Here is a 21,721-nt window from a genome sequence, read left to right on the forward strand (position 1 = left end):
TCTCCTGTTGGCTTAACCATAGGCACTGACTCCGTGGATGCTCCAGGGCAGGAGCACCCATGGGGGAAAAAAATTAGCGGGTGCTTAGCACCCACTGGCAGCCAACTTTCTCCCTTCCCCCCAGTGCCTCCCATCTGCTGTGGATCAGCTGTTCTGCAGTGTGCAGGAGGCACTGGGAGGGAGGAGGAGGTGGAACTGGGTGGGAAGGGGCAGGGGTGGGGCCTTGGGAAAGGGGTAGAGTGCCTGGAGCTGGGGGGCCGGGAGCTGTTGAGCACCCCTGGGGAAAGTTGAAGCAGGCGCCTGTGGACTTAACTACTCCAGCCCCCGTGAGCCGCAGAAGCTGTCAGCGGGAGACATAGCGCTGTCTGCGTTGGCACTTCTGTCAGAGTAACTTAGGTTGCTTGGGGTGACTTATTCACACCTTCGAGCAACATAAATTATGCTGATGTAAACTGCAGTGTAGACACAACCTTAGACCTATTCCAACATGAGCGAAAAGGTTAATCTCTTATATTGTGCTTTAGAAATGCAAAGTCCCACATATGTACAAATACTGTTAGAAAGGTAACTGCACAGTGAGATGAGGTGTATAACCCATCTCTTTTACAGGCAGTGTGCATGCACAGGGAAGAACAGAGCTTGGTTGTATCTTCACTAACTTTTCCATCGTTCCATTACAATTGATGCAACTTCCATCTATTGTAGCAGTAGTAAAAGCAGGCTGCATATCACATCATTTAGATCTGATCTTGTGTGTGCAGGCACATGCCATACTGTCTCTACACCATTAATCCTGCATGATGATTAAGGTTTTACCCAACTGATGCCTCTGCAGAATAGATCTGTGCACACTGGGAACACTACAGCTGCTGATCCAAGGGTAAAAGTGGCTGTGGCCAATCATACAGTAACATCATTAATATATAGGTTGTAGTGCAATGGAAGGGGAATGAGTAAAAAGCTAGTGTAGGCCTTGGAGAACCATTTCAGGACTCTAGCCATGTGTTTTGAGGCTCCAGTTTTGTTTGCTTTCTGGTGACTATTAGGAGATGCTCTTTTCAAGCCTGCTTTAAAGCAATTGGCCTTCTAGTGCCAAACAGTGGCTGTTGTAAGAGAAATAGGTAGCAAATTAATGAAGGCCTCGTGAAAACTTCTTGGCTTTATTGAGTGTCTTATAAGCAAGTGAGAACCAGACAGCCAAAAACTATATTTAAGCATCAGAAAATGAGCTGTGTTTAATGTCCTGTCCATGCTACAAAATGCTGCTGATGGAGTAAATTAGAAGTTTGTTACATAAGAGAATGTTTGTACAGCAAGACCAGTTGTGTGTTTCTTTCCGCCCCGCAGTACAGTCAGTGATCCAGTCACTAGCCAGTTTCCTAAGGGTCAATACACTGGTGCTTTTTACATATTAACTGCATGGTTTTGTCACCAGAACCCCCTCTCAAAATTTGCCTTGAAATCTCCACGATCCCAGCTTTTAAAAAAAAAAAGACATATTGTATATCTAGACTGGCATTGTGGATAGTAATTTATAGCCTCTTTGGTGCTTAATACATGGGGGCTGAAGTGAAAGCTTGGTGCCAAGAAATTAACTGACCTGTTCTTTCTTTCAGAGCTGTGGTATCTCGGTGGAGTTCTGCAGTCACGTCACAAGAGCATTCACTGTTAGTACCAAGGGTACCAGAGTAGAGCGTGCAGAAGAAGCACTCTCCCGCATGGGCAGTTCTGTAAGTGTTTGTTCCTTTGTAGTAATATGTTCCTTTTTGTCTATGTAGACAGAATGACTTAAATTCAAGTTCAGTGCATCCTATCATCACTGCAACTTAAATCAAGTAATACCTTGCTACTTAATACATGCTTATGTTGTAGGATCAGCTTTGCCTGTCCTATATTGGGTGTCATTCTGCAATGGTTAACCTGCTATTATAATGCCATCAGTCACAATTCCCCAGATGAGTCTAGATTTCTGTTATAGGCCTGAAAATAAGGTTTATAACTACTGATTAGTTTGATTTCATTGTAAATTGTGATGCTTAAAATTGATTATAAAACTTTCTAAAATTCATTTTTAAATCTGACTATTCAGTGCTAGGGCATAGCCTGTAATTTTAAAAATGCTTGTGTAAATTTATTGGCTCAGGTGTTCAGCAGGCATTATAGAACTCCAAATTTCACAAACAGTTTCAGCTTCGACTTGTCTTAGACTCTCTTTAATGTAGTTAACCTTTGGTGGTGCTTTCAACCAAAATTAGTTGGGGTATAGGCTAAAGCCTGAGTGAAGCTTGCATAGGCTATTTATGTTAGCTAACACATACCTTTTTGGGGTCTCTGTAGTTACTTGGGTGATCAGCCACACTGCACAGCAATACCCGAGTGTGTCTCCTCGCTGGTGTTGCATTCCCCCATGTGTGTCACTAGGACTTCTGGGAGTATGGTTCTTAGTGCTGCAGTAAGCTGAGCTGCTGTGACTTTCCCAATGAATTGTGTTAGAAATCTTCTGTCCTTCTGGGCATGCAAAGGGATTTGTCCTCTGATGCCTTCCCCACGGCACTAGAGTGGTTTATCCTGTATCCTCACTACAACCTGGGCAGGTTACCAGCCTGATTGCAAGCTTTACTTGGGCTTGAGAGAGACAGCTAGCCTGGGTTGGAAACATCAATGAAGTTGGGTCAGATGTCTGTGCGTGGATGGGAGCAGCATCTAAGAACGAACCTGATTTAAGAACCTGTAGTGAAGTAATCCCCACAGAATAACGCATGTTCAAATCTCAGTGAAGACAAGGCCATTTTCAGTTTTTCCACCTGTTAGGATCCCCCTCTGGTTTACCTTGACTTGCTTTTTTTCTAAGGAAGATGCTCCCTGAATGGGAGCAGGGGCCTGTAGAGGCTTAAATATAATTCAAGCACATGATGCTCAAAATTAGATTAGAATCAACTGGCCACGTCATGATTAAATGGAACCTTATTGTGGTGATCACACCATGTCACATTGGAAGGGGAAATGGTGGTCAGAAAACCTTTAAGCCAAGTCAAAATTCCCTCTTCTAGTTTTTTGTTTCTGTAACATCTAAATATAAAGTGAAATTACTAAGGCAGTGAGAGATGTGTAGTGTTATGGAGGATTCTTTAGCAAGTGGGACGCCTAGTAGACTAACTTACTTGATCTCATTTCCTTTTTTGATTATATGCTACCCTCTTTTGAATTATACTTATTTTAGCTATATCCCTACTATCCTTCCTCTAGTGCAGGGGTGGGCAAACTTTTTGGCCCGAGGGCCACATCTGGGCATGGAACTTGTATGGTGGGCCACGAATGCTCACAAAATTGGGGTACGGGCTCTGGGGTTGGTCCAGAAATGAGTTCAGGGTGAGGGAGGGGGCTCCAGGGTGGGGCTGTGGATAGGTGTTTGGGGTACGGGGGGGGCTCTGGGCTGGAACTGAGTTGTTTGAAGGGCAGGAGGGGGCTCAGGGTGGGGGTTGCAGCATGTGGGGGGGCTTAGGGGTGCAGACTCTGGGCGGTGCTTACCTCAAGCAGCTCCCAGAAGCAGTGGCATATCCCCCCTCCGGCTTCTATGTGGAGGTGCAGCCAGGCAACTCTGCATGCTGCCCTGTCTGCAGGCACTGCCTCTTCCCACCCCCACCACTCCCATTGGCCATGTTCCTGGGCAATGGGAGCTGCAGAGCTTGGGGGTGGGGCACTGTGTGGAGCCCCTTATGCATAGGAGCTGGAGGGGGGAACATGCTGGCTGCTTCCCGGGAGCTGTGTGGAGCAGGGCAAGCTCCTGCTCCCTGATAGGATTTTGAGGGCCGGATTAAAAGGTCAGACAGTCCAGATGTGGCCTGTAGTTTGCCCACCGCTGCTCTATTGAGTTAGATTTAACCCTGCTCTATGCCGTATAAGGGATGATGGTACTTTCAAGGAATATTGCAATATTTAAACTTGCAGAATGGGGTATGTATTCATTCTCACTGGTTTGCTATTGAATAAGCGAGTTCCGGGACACCATGTCATTTTGTATGAAATCACTTATTTTTAACTTCTTCTATTACTAGGTTTTCAGTGGCATCACTCTGACAAAATTTGGAGGAATTGTAGTGTTGTTCTTCTCCAAATCCCAAATCTTTCAGATCTTCTACTTCAGGATGTATCTAGCCATGGTGGTGCTTGGAGCTACCCATGGATTAATATTTCTTCCTGTTATGCTTAGTTATATAGGTAAGAATACACTTGACTGCTAAAGATGGATTTTAAAATTAGTCTCTCCTTCAAATTATCCCTTTCATTCAGGATAGGAGTCGGCAACTGTATGCCTATATAAACTGTCTTTAAACAGCTAGGGATAACTGGTATAGTTACTTCAGATACATTGGCTCACCTATTGTGACCCACTTACAGTTTAGTTTGTAGTAATTTGGTTGTGTTAAAGTAGAGCTGTTTACATCAGACTTTCCATCCCTTTTCAGTAGTCTATAGTTGCACACCTTGTTGGTAGCATTCCTGGAGTGCTACCAATTTCAGTGATTTGTCACCTGAGTCTCCCTTCTCAAGCCCTCAGTACAGTATCCTTTCCATCTTTAAGTGAGTCGTCATCTACTGCACTGTGAATACAGAAATGTTGACAAAGAGCTGTGTCATAAGTTAACAGCTGTTAAATGAAAAATGCTTAATTCTGCTTCCCCCTTTCACCCATTTAGAAAGGGAAACCTCTCCACTCTGTGCTTTTCTACATCACTTGTATTATGAAAGTATATTACCGATAGTGGGTCATTAGCAGTTGTGCTGTATACAAAATAATTTAATCCTCAAAGTTAACGTTTTGGCATATTGATTTTAGTGTTAAGAAGGAATGTTTAAGTGAGGAGATCTTAACTACTTAAAGGAATACTTTTCAGGAAAGCTGTATTTCCTTTAGAGGAAACATTTGCTAGAAAGTAGATAATGCACCAGTTCTGCTTTGCCTGACAATACTGCCCACATTACTGAAGGAGGATTTCAGAATATAACTCTTTTCTTTTACTCAGGCCCATCAGTAAATAAAGCTCGTGCTGCACAAGAAAGATACAAAGGTACAGAACGAGAGAGACTCCTCTACTTCTAGCCCTTTTAACAGTATTCAGTGGACTTCATGAACTGTGGCTTAAGCCCCATTCAGCATAAGACTGAACTGCAGCAATGTTCTATGACTATCACACTGTAACCACTGGTTTAAACTTGTGCACCAATCCATCTACAGGCGAACAGCAGCTTTGGATATTGAAAGCTTTCAATCTCAGGAAATGCTACATGTGACTCATGGACTAGTATTACTAAAACTAGATGTATTAACAGGATCTCTATTTTAAGAGGCTGCATCTTTTTCTTTGAGAAATATAACAAGTTGAAAACCTTTTCCAGCAAGGTGATGTGTGTATGAGAATGGACTGCCAACCCACTGATGCTACTTTTAAATGCAACTCAATGCAACTTTTTGGCTCTATTTTTAGGGAAAAACAAGCCATCACTCTAGAGGTTGTGTAATATTTTTAGTAATATTTGCCACAATGGTCTATGTATACTTTATTATAAAATTTGTAGTTCAAAATCTCATTACTTAAATGCAATAAATTATACATTTTGTATGAAAACAGTACACTTTCAGAAAGTGGTAGGCTTCATGAGAGCCTGTTCTCCAAAAATCTGCTTGAAGAAGGTGACATGTTCTTCACAATGTTCTCCTGCAAGACAGGACAAAAGGTTTAGGTCTAATGTAATAGGATTTTGTGCTAAGACAGCTGGGGTGACATTCAAATTCAGAACAAAATCAACTGCACCAGTAGTAGTGTTTAGCTTTTTCCTACATGGAAGTGGTTTTTGCTTTACTTATGTTTTTAGCTTTTTTCATTAGAAGCAGCTACTATTTTTAGAGTGAACTTCCATTTTAAGGCCTGTCAGCTGAATAGCCTTAAGTGGACATTTGCATCAGCTTTCTTCTGTTTTTAATGGTGCTTTCACCTTGGTGAGACTGTGTAAAATCTGCAAGATCTGGGTATAGTTCTAGTAGGCTAGAGGCACATGCAGCACACATTTTGCAATAACTGGGAAGGGAAGTATTAAAGCAGTTAAATGGAAACTGATAGTCCTTTGTTACTTTGTTTTGGGTTTAGGTTGAGCGTGTTACCTTATGAGTCCAAAATTTTGTTATTCACTAATCCATAATTCCATCTCATGTTCAAGTGACTTCACCCAAGAGGAATGAGACAGCAGGGATGGTGTAAGGCAATTTTTTTATGCAGTGGAGTTAAATTTCAAATAGCTTTAGGTTGATGATTGTTCACTTAACTAATTATTTTGAAAACTTCTGTATGCACACTTTTGTAAACTTGATATTGGGGGAAGGGCACTGAAGAGCTAAACTTAAATGTTTCTAATAAACTTAGAAGCTGTTTGTTATATGTTGATGCGTACGTAACTTGGCTGTGTGTGCTGACAAAGAAAGCAACACATGAATGGAATACAGGGAATGTTTTGCTGAAGTTCTAAGCAGTAGCTGCTGTCTTAAGGGATGTCAAACAGGTAGAGCATCACCACTGCTCAAGCTACAGTACAAGTGTGCCTGAGGCCCTGGGTGGTGAGCTGATGTGGCAGTGTACCCCTACCTATCTTTAGTCCAGTGCTCTACTAGGGTTGGGAGGCACCCACTCAGCTGCAGTGTAGCCATAGTGGGTAAAACAGCCTGTTAAACACTGTCCTTTTTATAAATTAACTCATTTCTTTGACTTATGGGGACACCCATTTATGATTTGACTCCTGCCACTGATTCAAGTTACAAAATTATCTGCTAAATTACAAGTAGTGAATAGAAGTCATGACATCTGTCTTTTCAGGCCTCTTCATTCTTTGCCTTAAGGTAAGTGTCACTGGTTTTAAGCACCTGATGAAAGGCTGGTGTGAATCAGTCTCATAGTAACCTAAATCCTGCCAATGTTAGGAGCCAACTAGCACTACAGGAATGTGTACACTAGGAACCTTTTCTCCTCCTCCCCACAAGTAACTTTACTGTAGCCTGGGCAAGTTGAAGTTCTAGCACTTGGTGGTGGTCAAGCTAAACAGATCCATATCAGCAAGGTAATGAAATCTTTAGCACATTTTCCTAGTGTAGTAGACAAGACCTAGAGCCTAGTCAGGCCCAACTGCTTAACAGGAATTAGCTAACATGCTCAAGAGCTCTAGTGAACACACACAGCTGTGATCCTAATCAAGACATTACTCTGCCTTCTACATTGAAACTAAAGACTAGTGCTAGAAAACAACTTTACCTCATGTTAGGGTTAATAAAGTGCTTGTTACTAGAGCTTAGACACTTCATCTATAACTGGAATGATTTTATACATAGTAGTGGTGGTCTGCCTTACCCCTATAACTTGGAGTATCTGTACATGCTGCAAGTTAGAACCATGGCCCAGAAAGCTCTCAAGAGGGAGAGATGCAATAGCTTTTACAGCCAACATTGACCCTGTTAACTAAGGGCATGCCATTTCCAGCCCCCTTCAGTCAAACCAGGAGATGTTAGCACAAACATTATAGTTGTCTGGCTCAAGGAGGGAAGTGAGGGTAATCTTCAGTAACTAGGACCCAACCTGCTGAACCGGCAGCCACTGCTAAGTAGACCACATGGTATAAAATATGTCTGACTTTTTTTTAATGTAACTATCCTTTTACCTGGGGTGAAGTTAGGGTTCCCTCGTAGCCTCTGATTTCTTTGTTCAAAGAACCTGAATATGGTATAAAAAAGCATGTTGTCATCTGCCTGCTTTGCTGCATCAAGGAACTTGCGGGCAGAAATGCTGTCATGTCCTCCAACACCCCTGATGAATCGCAAGGCAGCCAGCACCTGGTGCTTGGACAATAGAACCTCTACTATTTCATCGTTTGCTGTCGAAAGTCTCTGCAAAGCCAAGTAAAAAGACAAAATTAAAGCCATAAAGCAATTATATTAATACTGCAGAAAATCATAAATAATATTGTAATACAGCCACCTCTCCTATATACTGTCTGATCAGGTAACATACAGTAGGGTTTTCATGCCTGCTATCTACCTGTGACATGTTTGAAGCATATTTGTTTACACATTGATTCTTACCTTTAACATGTCCAGAGACAACTGATGTGCAGGGGGATAAATGCTCTCGAGAGACAACAGCAGACAGGCCTGAACAGTAACAGACCAACTTTAATAATACTGTTTCAAAAGTTAAAGTATTACCCTTAATTAATCTTAAAACAGCTGTCATGGAATCCATATTAACATACATACCAATGGCTTTGAGTCACTTAGCACATGGTACTGCAGGAACTGATGAAGCATGTAGAACAGGTTGTGCTGAACAAGCGTTTTAATGACCAGTTCATATAGATAATGCTGAGGATGCAAGAGACAGGGAAAGAAACTCTAAAGCAGTTTGACTCAATATCAAGTCTTCAGTTGTTTGATGAGTTTCAAGATTTTCTAGAAGGTGGAACTGAATAAGATTTTAGTTAGAAGCATACATAAGACTTCCAGTTTGAGTACTAGCTTTTCCCTATTCCCAGTTAAATGTAAGCAGTGTGGCTCAATGAAGTTTCTTCCATTTTTTATTCTGTTAGACTAAGGTTGCCAGCTTTAGTAGCCAATAGAGATGGTTCATTTATCTTTCACAGCAGGCTTCTGGTTGGTATGTGGGTGCTGAAATTGTACTGAAAGCAACCTTAGAAGCACAGTGATGTAAGTTTCAGGTAGCCGGTTAGAGACTGGACCCTTCACCTTAAGGCCAAGCTGCTGCCAAGGCTTGCTGATTCTTCCTTTCCTGCTTTTTGAAAATCTGGACTGTATTTTGAACTGATAGCTAGAACCCAGAGATATTGCTCATCTCCCACCTCTACTATTGTAACAAGGCCCATACTATCCCCCTCCCATTCTCCAGGAAACAGGATTTAAAAGCATAAACACGCACTGCCCCTTATTGCTGTTTGAGGAACTTTACCTGAACTGCAATCTGGAACTGGTTAAGAGAGCGAATGTATTCCATCAAGACTGCTATAGTGAACTTGTGAGGCGCTTCCTATGCAGCAAGCAGAAAAAATATGGTAGTTAACATCCTGAAGTGGCAACCTGTATATTGGTTAATGGCTTAGATTAGCACCAGATTCTCACGTCAAGTACTGGCAGAAGTTACTGAATTTTGATATTCAACTACTCTGTTACCAAAAACAGCTTGTGTCCTTCAGAAGAATTGTAGTGAGTATCACCAGTCTTTCTGTAGTTCCACGTACCCTACCCTCCTCTTAGGAAAATTTCCCTGTCTAGCACTATCAGTTTTTTGCACTTGATTCACTCACACGTACAAGTTGTTTTTTTACTAACCTTCTTTTCCGTAAACACTGACAGAACATGCGTGTACATGTCAGACTGGTCAATAACTGCTTGAGTACGGACTGGTCGTTTCAGAGGGGGATTGCCTCGGCTCTGGCCTGTTTCTACCACCTACAACAAGGCAGAGGGAAGACGAACAGTCTCATTAACAGGAAGCTATTCTGTACTGAGTAGGCTTTATGTACACAGGGCTAAGTAATCTAGTATACGTTAGCCTTAGATCAGAACACTAACTTTGCTCGAAAGGGAACATGCTGTTTAACTTTTACTGTAAAATGAAAAATCTTCAGCTTTATTCAGAAAGTCAAGTTTTGGTAGGGCTTAGTTCTATACAAGCTAGCCCATAATATATATTAAATACAATGTAGAATGGTGCTTCATTGCAGTGTACGTTATTCCCAATGGTAGCTGGCTACTCAATAGTTCCACTAGAAATACTCAAGTTAGGTGCAACCTAAAAAAAAACTGATTGGTTGAAATATTTAGAACACAAGTCAGAAGATTCAAATTCATGGTTCTGCAACAGTATATATAAGAGAACAGCTACGATGCTGTGAAGTTGAAGTTCTGTACACATGCAAGGGGGGGGTGCACTTGCTGTGGCTAACTGACTTCAGTTTTCATCTCTGTGATGAAAACCATAAGGGTTAGTATTTTTTGAAATTCATTGTCTAAATAGCCACTGATGCAGATTACTTACCATGGTATAACTCTGCTCTGCTTCCAAGTACTTTTTATACTCATGATTGAGTTTGTCAAAAACAGTGGCAATCACAGCCAACGTTCCCCTGTCTGGTTCACTTAACACTGAAAGACAATAGCCATAAAAGACAAGATACTGATAAAATAGTCTGTCCCTTGCTAGTGAAGTATATACTCCAGTAATGTTTTACCACAGACTCTTTACAAGGTGTTACATTCAGGAAATGCTCTTAACCACAGAAGAGTAGGTCAACTGACCCATGAACATCCTAAATTCCAGTTTCCCTTTACACTAAGGGTATGTCTGCTCTATGGGCGGTACAGCTGCACCTATGCCACTGAAGCACCTGTAGCATAGACACTTTCCACATCAACAAGATGTTTCTGTATGTGTAACCATGTCTACACTGGAGGTTAACTATGGCGTTCAGGTGTGTCAACATGGCTAGATATAAACGTTAAGTGTAGATTATGGTAAGCGCTATGCTTAATTGGAATGCAAATGCCTTTTGCTAGGACATGAAATTTCATTTGGTGAAATCAAGAATTGGTTCAAAGAAGGAACCAGACTCATCTTACATTTTCAAGCATGTGCACACACAATAGCCCTCAGAAATGATTTTCTGGGAGATATTCAAAAGCAACATGGCTTAGATATTGTTGGCAGCATAAGCAACATCACTGATGAGAAACTATATTTAGAATGTGGTACAGTCACTGGTACACAGAATGCTCCCCTATTTTAGTCCCTGGTAGTTCACAAAATAAGATACTGAGTTCAAGGCAACGGAGAACTAGCCTTGAATGAGGACAGTGTAGGAAGACACCTAAAATGCTTCCAAGAATGAGATGGAGACACGCAATCAGTAAGAGCAAGACTTACTCTGAGAACACACAGATAGGATAACCATTTTGCATTCCTTCCTCTGGAGAAGAAAATCCATTAGCTTTCCTTTATCTGGCAAGAGGTTAACCACTGGCTCAAGTTTCACCTCGAGATTCCAGAGATAACCTAGATTTGAGAGAGCCAACCATCAAGCCTTATTAAAAATATTAACTAAAACAAAACTACTTACACAACTAGAGAGGGCCACTTAAGTTTTGACTTAACACATGAAAAGTCATAAGATGACAGTCTTCCATACCCATACAAGTTATTTTACACTTAGGCCTCATCTACACTACAAAGTTTCATCAGCAAAAGTTATGCCGCTTTAATTAAAGCACTTCAATTAAAAATCACTGTTGCATGTCCACACTAGCAGCTGTTGCATTGACACAGAGAGAAGTACACTCTGGTAGCTATCCCACTGTGCAACTGGCCGCAAGGTGCTTTGGGAAGGCTTTGCAATGCTTCATGGGTCAGGTACAGTGTCACATGATGCAGATTTCTCAATCCTACCATTCCATGGGAATCCTAGTAGACTGTCAGCTGCTCTTCAACTGAAAGGGGAGGGGGAGAAGAAGGAGAGTGGTGTGTCTGGGGTGCTGGATACAGCAGGCTGACCAACGGATCCTGAGGCAGAGAGAGGGACAGACACACACCATCAGCGCCTGCTCTGCCTGCCTATGGTTCTGAGATTCCCTTCAAGTTCTTCCTGAGCTGATGGGAGCAGCGCTGTGAGCTCTCTGTGCTGAGGAATGTCAAAACAGCAGTCCTGTCCCCTTTCCCTCCTTCCTGCTCTCTGCAGACTCAGGGCTGTGTTCCTAGTGCAGGGCAGAACAGGAACATTCCTCCTTAATGGTTAGTTCCCAGAGCAGAATGCTCAGCTGTTAGATACTTCCCAGAGCTTTGAAAGGGGAGGGGCACATGCTTGCAGGGCAGCAGAGATCAAAACAGTGAGCAGAGCAGCCACAGCAGGCATTGTGGGATACTGGTGGAAGCCACTTATGTAGACAAAACAAACAACCAAGTCTACACTGATTCTTTGTCACTAACTTTGCCAGAAAAAGCTCTATGCCTCTCACTGAAGTGGTTTGGTTTTGTCAGCAAAACAGCAGAGTTTTGCTACCAAAAATAGCTTTGTAGTGTGTACACCTCCTCTTTTGTCGGCAGCTTTTGCCAACAAAACTTTGTAGTGTAGACGAGGCCTTAGTTTCTCCCATTCTGCCTCTTGTTAAGAGGTATCCAAAATAGTTTCATTACTTAAGTGACAAGCATGTAATCACCTTCAGTTATGCTTCATTAACCCTGATGTCCATTAGTGAGATTCACATTGGTCACTTCCATTTAGACCAATGGTTCCCAAAGTGGGATCCCTGAACTTGTGGAGTTCCACCATGGATCCATCCCTTGAGCCAGCGTACTGCAGCAAGTACTTTTGCCACATGGAGGATGCCATTTTGTTCTTGCATGCACAGTGCATGAGAGGTCACCCTGGTGGGGGCATTCTTACTTTGATACAGTTTAATGGTTGTAATAAATAAATAACCTCTAATAATTGCAGACTGTTGACTTTTGGCTCCGTTGAGTCTTATTTTAATTGCAAAAATATATTTTTAAATAAACATAGCCAATAGAACAACAACATGTTGTTCTATATCACAAATGAAAGGGGTCCAGAAAATGTAGGCAGATGCCAAAAGGGTCCTTGGTGGAAAAAAGTTTGGGAACCACTGATTTAGACTATTAAAAAGCTAATGGGACTGGAATTAGAAGGATAAAGGTGCTGTACTTAAATCTAAAAATTAATGGGAAACTTATCACATCCAATTTACCTTCACTTGCACTGATTATAATATCAGGCTGAAAGACAATCCAGGAGGAGGAATCTAAATGTTAAAGAAAATTCTTAAGAAATAAAACACCAGCCCTACTTTTGATACTAGCATATCTGTTTATAAAACCACTCATCTCATATTAGCATTAGCTTAAATAAAATAAGCCCCCAGAAGTTGCTGATTAGGACCAAATTCAAGCAGCCTCATTCAGATCTCTAACATTGTCCCCTTTGTTGTTTATCATCCCTTATGAACCAGTCACAAGATGATTTCCTCATTTCCCTATGACATTTCAGCTGAATACATTAAAGGAATTTCATTCCTAGACCTCTTAACATTAACACACATTTTGATTCTGTATTGCAGCTATAGCACACTTTTGCTTTCAAAAGCTTTATTCCACCATTTAATTCTCAGAGAAGCCTTATCTGAAATGAGAGACTATGAACCCCACAATGCTATCGTAGTCACATTAGAGTAGGACTACATTTCAAATATTTTGTTCTAATATTCCAGTACTCCATTCTTTCATCAAAAAGCTACTAACAGACTTGTCTAACAGGCAAGAAAGAACAAATATTTGATTCCCCCTTTTCACTTTATTTCTAATAGCAGAAATGCTCTAAATTTGCAGGTGCATAGAGAAACTATTACATCTGGACAAAGTTCCAGAATAAAATAGAACCAAAGGATACAGAGTTTACATGGAACAGGAGACTGATTAGTCACGGAGGCTGGACCTGCACATGGAGGGAAAAGTTAACATCTGAAACAAAGAAAAACAAGTTCCAAGACAGACGGATTTCTCCAGCTGCCATGAGTAGGTAAGGTTTATTAGCTGATTAGTGTACACATTCTTTGTTATGCAAGAAATTTACCATCTGTTTTCCCTGTCAAGATGCGGTATCTCAGTTTTTAGTAAAATGTGTCACAATTCACACTTACTTTTGTCACCTTGTGTTGTGTTGAAATCATAACTTGCCACTTGTGTTGCAAAAAGTCTTTTAACCATATACACTTAAGTAGCTTGTTGCTTTGATGTAGCTGTATGAACAAGAAGCTACGTATTACTGTTAACTGACTGCAGAACTTGTTGCCTCTTGAGAGGCTCTGTGCTCCTTCTGCCTCCCCACTTATTTCTCAAATTTAAAGCTACTCATTAGTGTGGGTGTTATGATTTCAACACTACACATAAGTATTCCACAACTCAGTTAAAAAGAAAAAACATGCCATAACCCATCCTAACACAATAAAAATAATGCTGCTCAGTTTGCTACATACTGCATGCAAACACGTTATTGTATTTTTTAGTTCCTCAAAAAAATGGACAGTGGTTTTTACATTCTGAAATTAAGCAATCCTGTTTGTTACACAATATTATTTGTGAAGTAGTTACATATATACCCACAAAATACATACACCAGTTGACAAATCACATCTTCCAGAATCACTATTTCCATTGTGACTTCGGAGAAAAGAACAGGCCAGAATTAAACTCTTTAAAGTGGAAGATCCCATCTCAGGCAAAATATATACAAGAGCCTCTAGTCCAGTCTAACATAGCCACTGTGTGCTACACTGCTTGTAGAATTGTAACTGTGGTGCTACTGTATCTGACCCAGGGGTGAGCATCCCAGTGCAGGAAGGATCTTCAGGTGGTGCAGAATTTGTGCAAGTAGATGTTTCTATTCCACCCACGGCTAGTGTAAGGGGCCTGGATATTGCTATGCTGTGTTGATCCTCTGCCATGGTTTCAGCACCGGGGGGCTGTTAGCAACTACAGCAAATTACAGAAGCCCTCAGGTTGCTCTAATGTATGCCTAGGGACCAACCCTGCTACACACAGCAGTTCCAGAATTGGGGGAGTGCAAAGGTGTGCTTTACACCACCACAGCTGTATGGTAGGAGACACACTGTTAAAGTAACAAGTCAGTACTTTAATTTTATATATGCAAACATTTCACTGGCACTGAACACAACTCCCACACCACACTTAAATTTTACCTCAAGGTACGATGGTAGGTGAATAAGTATCTATTTTAAGGAGTAATTGTTACTTTTGTGCATTTTAAATCACAGTGTAAGCATAAGAGGAGAGGAAGGGTGATCCAGTGATTAGGACGTTCAGCTGGGGCTCAGAAGACTGGGTTCAAGTCCTTGCATTGCCATAGACGTCCTGAGTGACTCTGGACAAATCACTTACTCTCTGTGCCTTGTACCCTACCTCATCCCACCTCCTAATATAGGGAATAATAGCACTTCCCTACCTCACAGGTGTTGTGAGGAAAAATACATTGAAGCCTGTGAGGCACTTAGATACTATGCTGATTGGGGTTGTATATGTACCTAGGATTGAAAAACATGTTCACTGTGTTTAAGTGTCATGTAATAAATTTTACCTGCCACAGGGATCTGATAGGGCTGTATCGATCGAGCTGGAAGAACAAGTTGATGAAGGGTAACGGTCCCATCAAATTCTCCTTTTAGTTTGATATCAAATATTACAGATGTCTAAAATTGAAAAGAAAGTGCCCCTCATTTTTCATGTCCATGAGAAGATATTCACCAATTACAAGAGCACATCTCAAGTTATTCATGTTCAAATGCTTTTGCATTTATTTCATCCTCTGCTCTTGTAATAATTAAATCATGTTACTTCACTTGGTTTATAGGTTTTTCAAAATTATCAGAAGTATATTTTCCTCAAAATTATTATAGACTCATGTAATGTCTCAAGACTTCCACAAACTTTAAAGCCAGGTTTGAATTTTGTTAATATTAGCTAAAAAACACAGATGGTGTGATTTTGCCACAAGCACAGTGTGTTCTCTGTGGGAGACCTGTTATTAGAGAGATCTCACACTTTGCATTACAGGGACTCCATAGCAAATTTAAAATTAATGGCATGTAACCTATTCACATTGTGTACTGTCTGTCTTCTGTATGTGTACACCAGCACTTGCTGCTTGACCCAGCTAGTACTGGAGAATAAACATATCGTACAAAATGTTAAATTAACATACAGCACTAAAACTACAATTAAAACCCCTGCTCTGCAACATCTACTAACGGGGCATATTATCCAAACTCTTTTAAGCTGCCTGGAAGGAGTTCATTTAGGAGACAAAAGCCTTTTGTGCAAGTAAAGATCTAGCCACCATCTATGCAGTCCTTCATCACAGACAGATTAACTATTGAGGCTCCAATCTTCAAGACCTCTGCTTTCAAGGGGACTAAATGTGCATAAGATTAAACATTTGCCTAGGAGTTTTTGCAGGACTGGGGCACTATGTTATTAAAAGTTAGCCTCAATGCAACATTAAGGTCGGGAAGTCAGACACTCAAGTGCCAGGAAGTTCCCAATGTTAAGAATTTAATGCTCAACCTTAACTCAGGCCCCTTTTGCAGATGCCTTAGAACAGCGGTTTTCAAACTTTTTTTCTGAGGACCCGGTTGAAGAAAATTGTTGATGCCCGCAATCCAGTGGAGCTGGGGATGAGGGGGTTGGGGTGTGGGAGGGGGCTCTGGGCTGGGGCAGGAGGTTGGGTGCGGAAGGGGGTCAGGGCTCTGGGGGTGCAGGATCTGGGGTGGGGCTGGGGAGGAGGGGTTTGGGGTGCAGGAAGGGGTTCTGGGCTGGGGGGGAGGGCTCAGAGCTGGGGCAGGGGATTGGGACACGGGCTTACCTCCGGCAGCTCCTGGTCAGCGGCACAGCCGGGGTGCAGAGGCAGGATTTCCGTCTGTCCTGGCACCGCAGACCACGCTGTGCCCCGGAAGCAGCCAGCAGCAGGTCTGGCTCGTAGGTGGAGGCGTGCAAGTGGCTCCATGCAGCTCTCGCCCGCGGGCACTGCCCCACCAGCCAATGGGAATGTGGAGCCAGTGCTCAGGCAGTGCGCAGAGCCCCATAGCCCCCGTGCCTAGAAGCTGGACCTGCTGCTGGCCCCTTCCATGGCACAGTGCGGTGTCGGAACAGGTAGGCACTAGCTTGCCTTAGCTGGGCAGCACCGCTGACAGGACTTTTAACATCCCGGTCGGCGGTGCTGACCAGAGCTGATAGCGTCCATGGGTGCTGAGCAAAACAACCCAGTGCTGGGTCGCGACCTAAACTTTGAAAAACACTGCCTTAAAAGACTAATTCTCTCTACTTCAGTTAAATACTATGACGTAATTAAAAAACCTACATTAGTATCAATGTCTTTTGGTTTATTTTAGGATTACATAGCTAATGCTCAAAAAATTTAGGGAGTAGTTAAGGCTCCAATGGGAACATTAGTTAAGCATATTGCACATCCTGTATATTTTATAGCATGTATTTTATGCTAAACAGTACTGAAATTGTGTTTCAATGAGACATTTACAACTTCTCATGTAAATTGTTCCAGCAACTGTCAGAGCAGCAGCAGCCTAGTCAAGCTTCCAGATCTTGTCAGTGAGAATGTACAGTGATGATGAAGGCAGGGACAGGATTTTATTAGGCTCTGGGGCAAGTATATCACTTTGCTCCTCATCACAAGCAACCTTCAATTGTTTTTCCTCCCAAAACCAAGCAAGGTGTGTAATGAGGACTATGGGAGAGATTTTCAAGGCACAAAGGGCAGTTTGGCACCAACTCCTATTCAGTAGGAGGTGGCCATCTAATTGCCCTTTGATAATCTTCTCCTGTACATCCATGGGGAGTTTTAAACCTCAGCCATTTTTGCTACAGCTTTGTAGAAAAGGTGTGTTTTATTAAAACACAACAGGGAAGTAGTTTTGCCATTCTTCTATAACTCAAAAATATACAGAAAGATTTTGCTCAAATTTTCCTCAAAAATAAGCATCACTTTTGAAGCAAGAGATAGGAAGACTGCCTCCAAAAAGGTGAATCTTTTGGAGAGTCAAGACCATGAAAATGACAGGGTTCTAGAATGGTAACTGTTTTGCCATCTGAATAGTAGTAGGCATTACTCTACATCCACTATACTACAAAATAAAATTTGTTATACTGGCTTAGTTGCATCCTATAAACACATGCCCCTGGCCCAAAACAGAGAGATGGAAAAGTTCTTTTGTACACACTTACCAAAAATTTAATTTGAACTATTATTTTCTCCCCATACGTGGCTTTTTAAGATCTGTTTGAGACTTAAAAATCAAGATCAGTTTCCAGCTGCAACCATTTGAGTTATTAGAATACAAAGTTTCTAATCATTAGAGGGAGACAGGGCTTTCAATGGCTGAAACAGCTTTGCTCCAGCTGTAGACATAGAAACCTTTAGGCTGAGAGAAGCAGACAGTTTTATGCCCCCCCAACATTTTTTTTTTTTGGAGAGAAAGAGAGAAATGAGAAGCTGAAAAGAAGATAGAATGAAAATCATAATTTAGATCTAACGCATTACAAATAGGAGTGGGATTTTTTCCCCTGTAAATTACAAATTTGGGCCCTGATCCTGAAAACCCTGACACATATCCTTAGCTTTACTTGGAAAGACTAAGCACATGCAAAAGTATTTGAAGGAACAGGCCCATTGCCTCCAGAAAATCTAGCACAAACTTTAAAGACAAGGTATAAATAATTTGTAGGCAGATCATACCTCAGTGTCCTGATGATGAACTACCACCAAGTTATCTACAACATTCAATGCAAACTTCCCTGTCCTGTTCAACTTTAATATATGCATCTTCTTACAGGAGCTTTCCCTATGAAAACATTAACATCAGAGATAAGAGGCATTGATCAGCAAGGTCATTTATATCTAAAAATAAAAACCAAAACACAACTTACCTTGGTAAATGATAAAGGACAACTTCTGCTCCGGCACTATTGGAAGTCCTTGAATGATGCCTCAGATAGAGAACATAAAGCTGCCCATATCTAACAAAACAACATGATTAAAATGTTATTCTTCAAATAAATGAATATACTAGCAGAAAAACTGCACCTAGGAGACCCTTTCTGCAATGAAGACAGCAAGTTATCCTATTACTGCAGTGTCTGACCAGTCTGCCATGGTCACATTGCTTCCCCTTCATAAAACAACTCACATGAAGTTACACATAAGTCAGGTTGCTTACAGAATCTAAATTAGGTGACAAATATCTATCATTCAGGCCAGCTCTGTCCATACAAGATTATTCTCTATTGTACATTTACCAGCCTTTTGTAATGTTTAGTTTTACATCTCTCAAGTGACAGAGACTCATCCACTTCCTAATCAGTTCAATCTTTTTATAAGAAGATTTCTTTAGGCTCCTTTACGTTCAGTCCAGTACCAAGCACTTTAACAATACTTTATTATAAGATAAAAAGCAGACAAGTATTTTACCATCACTGGACTGTACCCTCCTCTCTGGACCTCCACTACAAAAGCTGTCAATACCCTTTAAATGAAGGAAAAGACTGATTATTCAGTGGTACGTACATTGTAGCCATAGCAATATCTCTTTCAGAAAGGCTGAGTTTGGAGGACTTGGGTGCTGCAGGCAATTCAATTTCAAACTTTGATAATTTTGACATTGTTCCTCCCTGTTTTAAAACAAAAAAGTTTCAGTCTGTCAGGTCTAATCTAGAAAAAGTTTCTTCTTCCCTTTCTATGAAGGCCTGTGATAATATGAATGGCACCCACTAGTTGTGAAAAGGGGCGATACTGTTCCAAAAAGAAGAGGCGCTTTTAGAGCAATCAACTCATTTATTTACTACTATTTGTAGTGTAGCCCCATCCCTGTTTTGGTAGGCACTGTACGAACAGCAGAGTTATTACTTTAACATTTTACTGCGCCAGTTTCAGTGAATGAGGTCTTAGGGTTCCCTTTCAGATTAATTAAACTAATACAAGAATCTATAGTCAAACCCATTTCTAGTTGAGTCTGGAATTCGAGACCAGAATGGCCTGATTTTCAGAGGAGCTGACCACCCAAATAGACACCCAGCCTCTTTGGGGTGGGGGTAGAAGCCTTACATTGATCATGGAAACTTTTTTTTTTTTTTTTTACACAACTGATCTCTCCTGAAAAATTTATTTCAAATTTTGTATCTTCAAAAGTCTCTTGAGGAAGTTATAACAATATTAACATTTTAACTGAAAAGTTGAAAAAAATCAGTGGGTACCTATTAGCCAGCAAGGTCCTTGGCAAGACTCTGATCAGAAGCCCATGCCTTCACCCCACAATCTGCTGGGAAGATGCCAAGACTCTTGGCACACTGCTGTCCCAGGATCCTGCTTGGGGGCTTCTTTCAAGTAAACTGGAGCCAGTAGGCATGATACATGGGAAACCCTTCCAGCTGTCAGAGGGAGGAGGTAAAATGGGGAAGGGGTGTGCTCCCTTCACCCCACTCAAAGACTTCTGCTTCTTTGGAGATGGGGAGGGAGGGAAGAAAGAAAGGAGTGCAGTTCTACTCCCCAGGGAATCCCCCTCTCCCAGGAATATTTTCAGTATCCAGTTGCTGAACTCAGTCATAGCTTTCCTCAAGCCACAGCAGCGTGAAACAGGTCTGATTCTTGTCAGACTGAAATGCTGCCCAAAGGGTTTGAAACACCAGCTGCAGAACTAACACAAATCTTTTCAGTACCATTAGTGATGCTTGGGAACAACTACGCAATTGTCTCCGCAGGCTCAAGAAGAGAACAATGTATTCATTCACATTTGGAAGGTTACAGTTACAAGCAAGAGTACTAGAAACTTAGTTTTTCCTTTCAATGAAAGATCACCTTCTGCAGAAACTGAAGGCTTAGGCTACTACAGTTGCTACTGGGGTTGGATTTTAGAGTTGTGTTTAAATGTATTTTACTGAAAGGGTAATTTCTGGAAAGATAATCCTTTACCAAGTCACTGGGCCACCAAAATGTATGTATCATGGATTTTGCTTCTGCTGCATTACTCCTCTAATGTCAGCTATCCAGCATCATCTTGACTCACCTCCCCGTGAAGGCAGATCTATCTAGTGTTAGAGTGTCTCCCAAGTATTTACAAATAGAAATCTTTTCCTTCTCTACTCATAGAGAGAGACTGGTATGTAGGATTTCATTTTGTCTGCGTTTTTGTTTTGTATGAGGGACTGGACCCATTACACATCTAGGAGGAAACTAAAAATAGAAAAGACCAATGGGGGATGAAGGGAGGAGGAAAGGGGGAGGAGACAGTCACCTGAAAAACCCAATGTATCAAACAAAACTCAAGATTGGGAATGTGTCCCTTACCTTGAAATAGAATGGCTGGAGGACATTGCCGAGGACTGTAGTCGACAGTAGAATGACAGAACTCTCCGGGCAATACATGTACCAGTTTACATTGATATTCTGATTTTTTACCAGTTTCAAACTTCGCTTCTCTGGTAATACCTGGAGACACAAAGTAATAGCACCTTTACTATTCCAGTAGCGGCTAGCGGCCGCGCCGTGTTAGGTGCCCTACCAGGATGGATAAATATTGATGATTTTTTAAATAAAAATAGATTTAGATACATTTTTCTTTTTAAAAATAAATCTTTTTCAATTTTAAATTATGATATCCTATGTTAAACCCTAAACTTATCATCTATTACAAAATCTATTTAAATAAATATGCAGTATCAAATGAGCCCTCCTCAAATTTTAAGGCGTTAAAGGGTGATGTTTATTCAGTTATATACAGGATCGGGGGAAAGTATTTTAACCTTTTCAGGTCACCTCAACATTTACAAACATGACAATGCCACGTACTGCATTAAGTAAGTATCTATATTATTTTCAGTCTTTAAAATGCAGCAAATACTTATGTTTACATTTTTCCGAATGCAAATACTTTCAGTTTCTGTTGTGCAAAAAGCTTTTGTCTTAATTTCTTTTGTTTTCAGTTTAGTCAGCAGGTGCAGAGAAACTATTTTCTTCATTTGGACTAGTTCAAAGTTCAGAAACTGGGAGTTGGAAAAAAGCAGAAAAGCTTATCCATATC

The 21,721-nt window shown here is 41.2% G+C and overlaps 2 protein-coding genes across 5 annotated transcripts in view; one reads left to right on the forward strand and one right to left on the reverse strand.

The window, feature by feature from the left end:
- NPC1 (NPC intracellular cholesterol transporter 1) overlaps nt 1–6,434 on the forward strand; it is a 57,554-nt gene extending 51,120 nt beyond the window's left edge. The window contains exons 23-25 of the mRNA XM_045003624.1: nt 1,617–1,730; nt 4,056–4,218; nt 5,025–6,434. Of these exons, the coding sequence (XP_044859559.1) occupies nt 1,617–1,730; nt 4,056–4,218; nt 5,025–5,101 (354 nt within the window). The 3' untranslated portion in view covers nt 5,102–6,434. The remainder of the gene's footprint in view (nt 1–1,616; nt 1,731–4,055; nt 4,219–5,024) is intronic.
- RMC1 (regulator of MON1-CCZ1) overlaps nt 5,545–21,721 on the reverse strand; it is a 29,157-nt gene continuing 12,980 nt past the window's right edge. For 3 of the 4 annotated variants that reach the window (XM_045003625.1, XM_045003627.1, XM_045003626.1), the window contains exons 6-20: nt 20,989–21,129; nt 19,213–19,316; nt 18,576–18,665; nt 18,385–18,490; nt 15,214–15,325; nt 13,510–13,554; nt 12,812–12,865; nt 10,977–11,105; nt 10,092–10,198; nt 9,383–9,502; nt 9,003–9,080; nt 8,297–8,401; nt 8,123–8,191; nt 7,702–7,927; nt 5,545–5,717 (exon numbers count right to left, since the gene is read on the reverse strand). In XM_045003625.1, coding sequence (XP_044859560.1) covers nt 5,638–5,717; nt 7,702–7,927; nt 8,123–8,191; nt 8,297–8,401; nt 9,003–9,080; nt 9,383–9,502; nt 10,092–10,198; nt 10,977–11,105; nt 12,812–12,865; nt 13,510–13,554; nt 15,214–15,325; nt 18,385–18,490; nt 18,576–18,665; nt 19,213–19,316; nt 20,989–21,129 — 1,566 coding nt within the window. In that variant the 3' untranslated portion in view covers nt 5,545–5,637. Of the gene's footprint in view, nt 5,718–7,701; nt 7,928–8,122; nt 8,192–8,296; nt 8,502–9,002; nt 9,081–9,382; nt 9,503–10,091; nt 10,199–10,976; nt 11,106–12,811; nt 12,866–13,509; nt 13,555–15,213; nt 15,326–18,384; nt 18,491–18,575; nt 18,666–19,212; nt 19,317–20,988; nt 21,130–21,721 lie in introns of those variants that run through there. The other variant, XR_006576670.1, reaches the window with a different exon arrangement.

Source organism: Mauremys mutica, chromosome 2 (genome assembly GCF_020497125.1).
Source record: "Mauremys mutica isolate MM-2020 ecotype Southern chromosome 2, ASM2049712v1, whole genome shotgun sequence".
In the NCBI taxonomy this organism is placed as follows: domain Eukaryota; kingdom Metazoa; phylum Chordata; order Testudines; family Geoemydidae; genus Mauremys; species Mauremys mutica.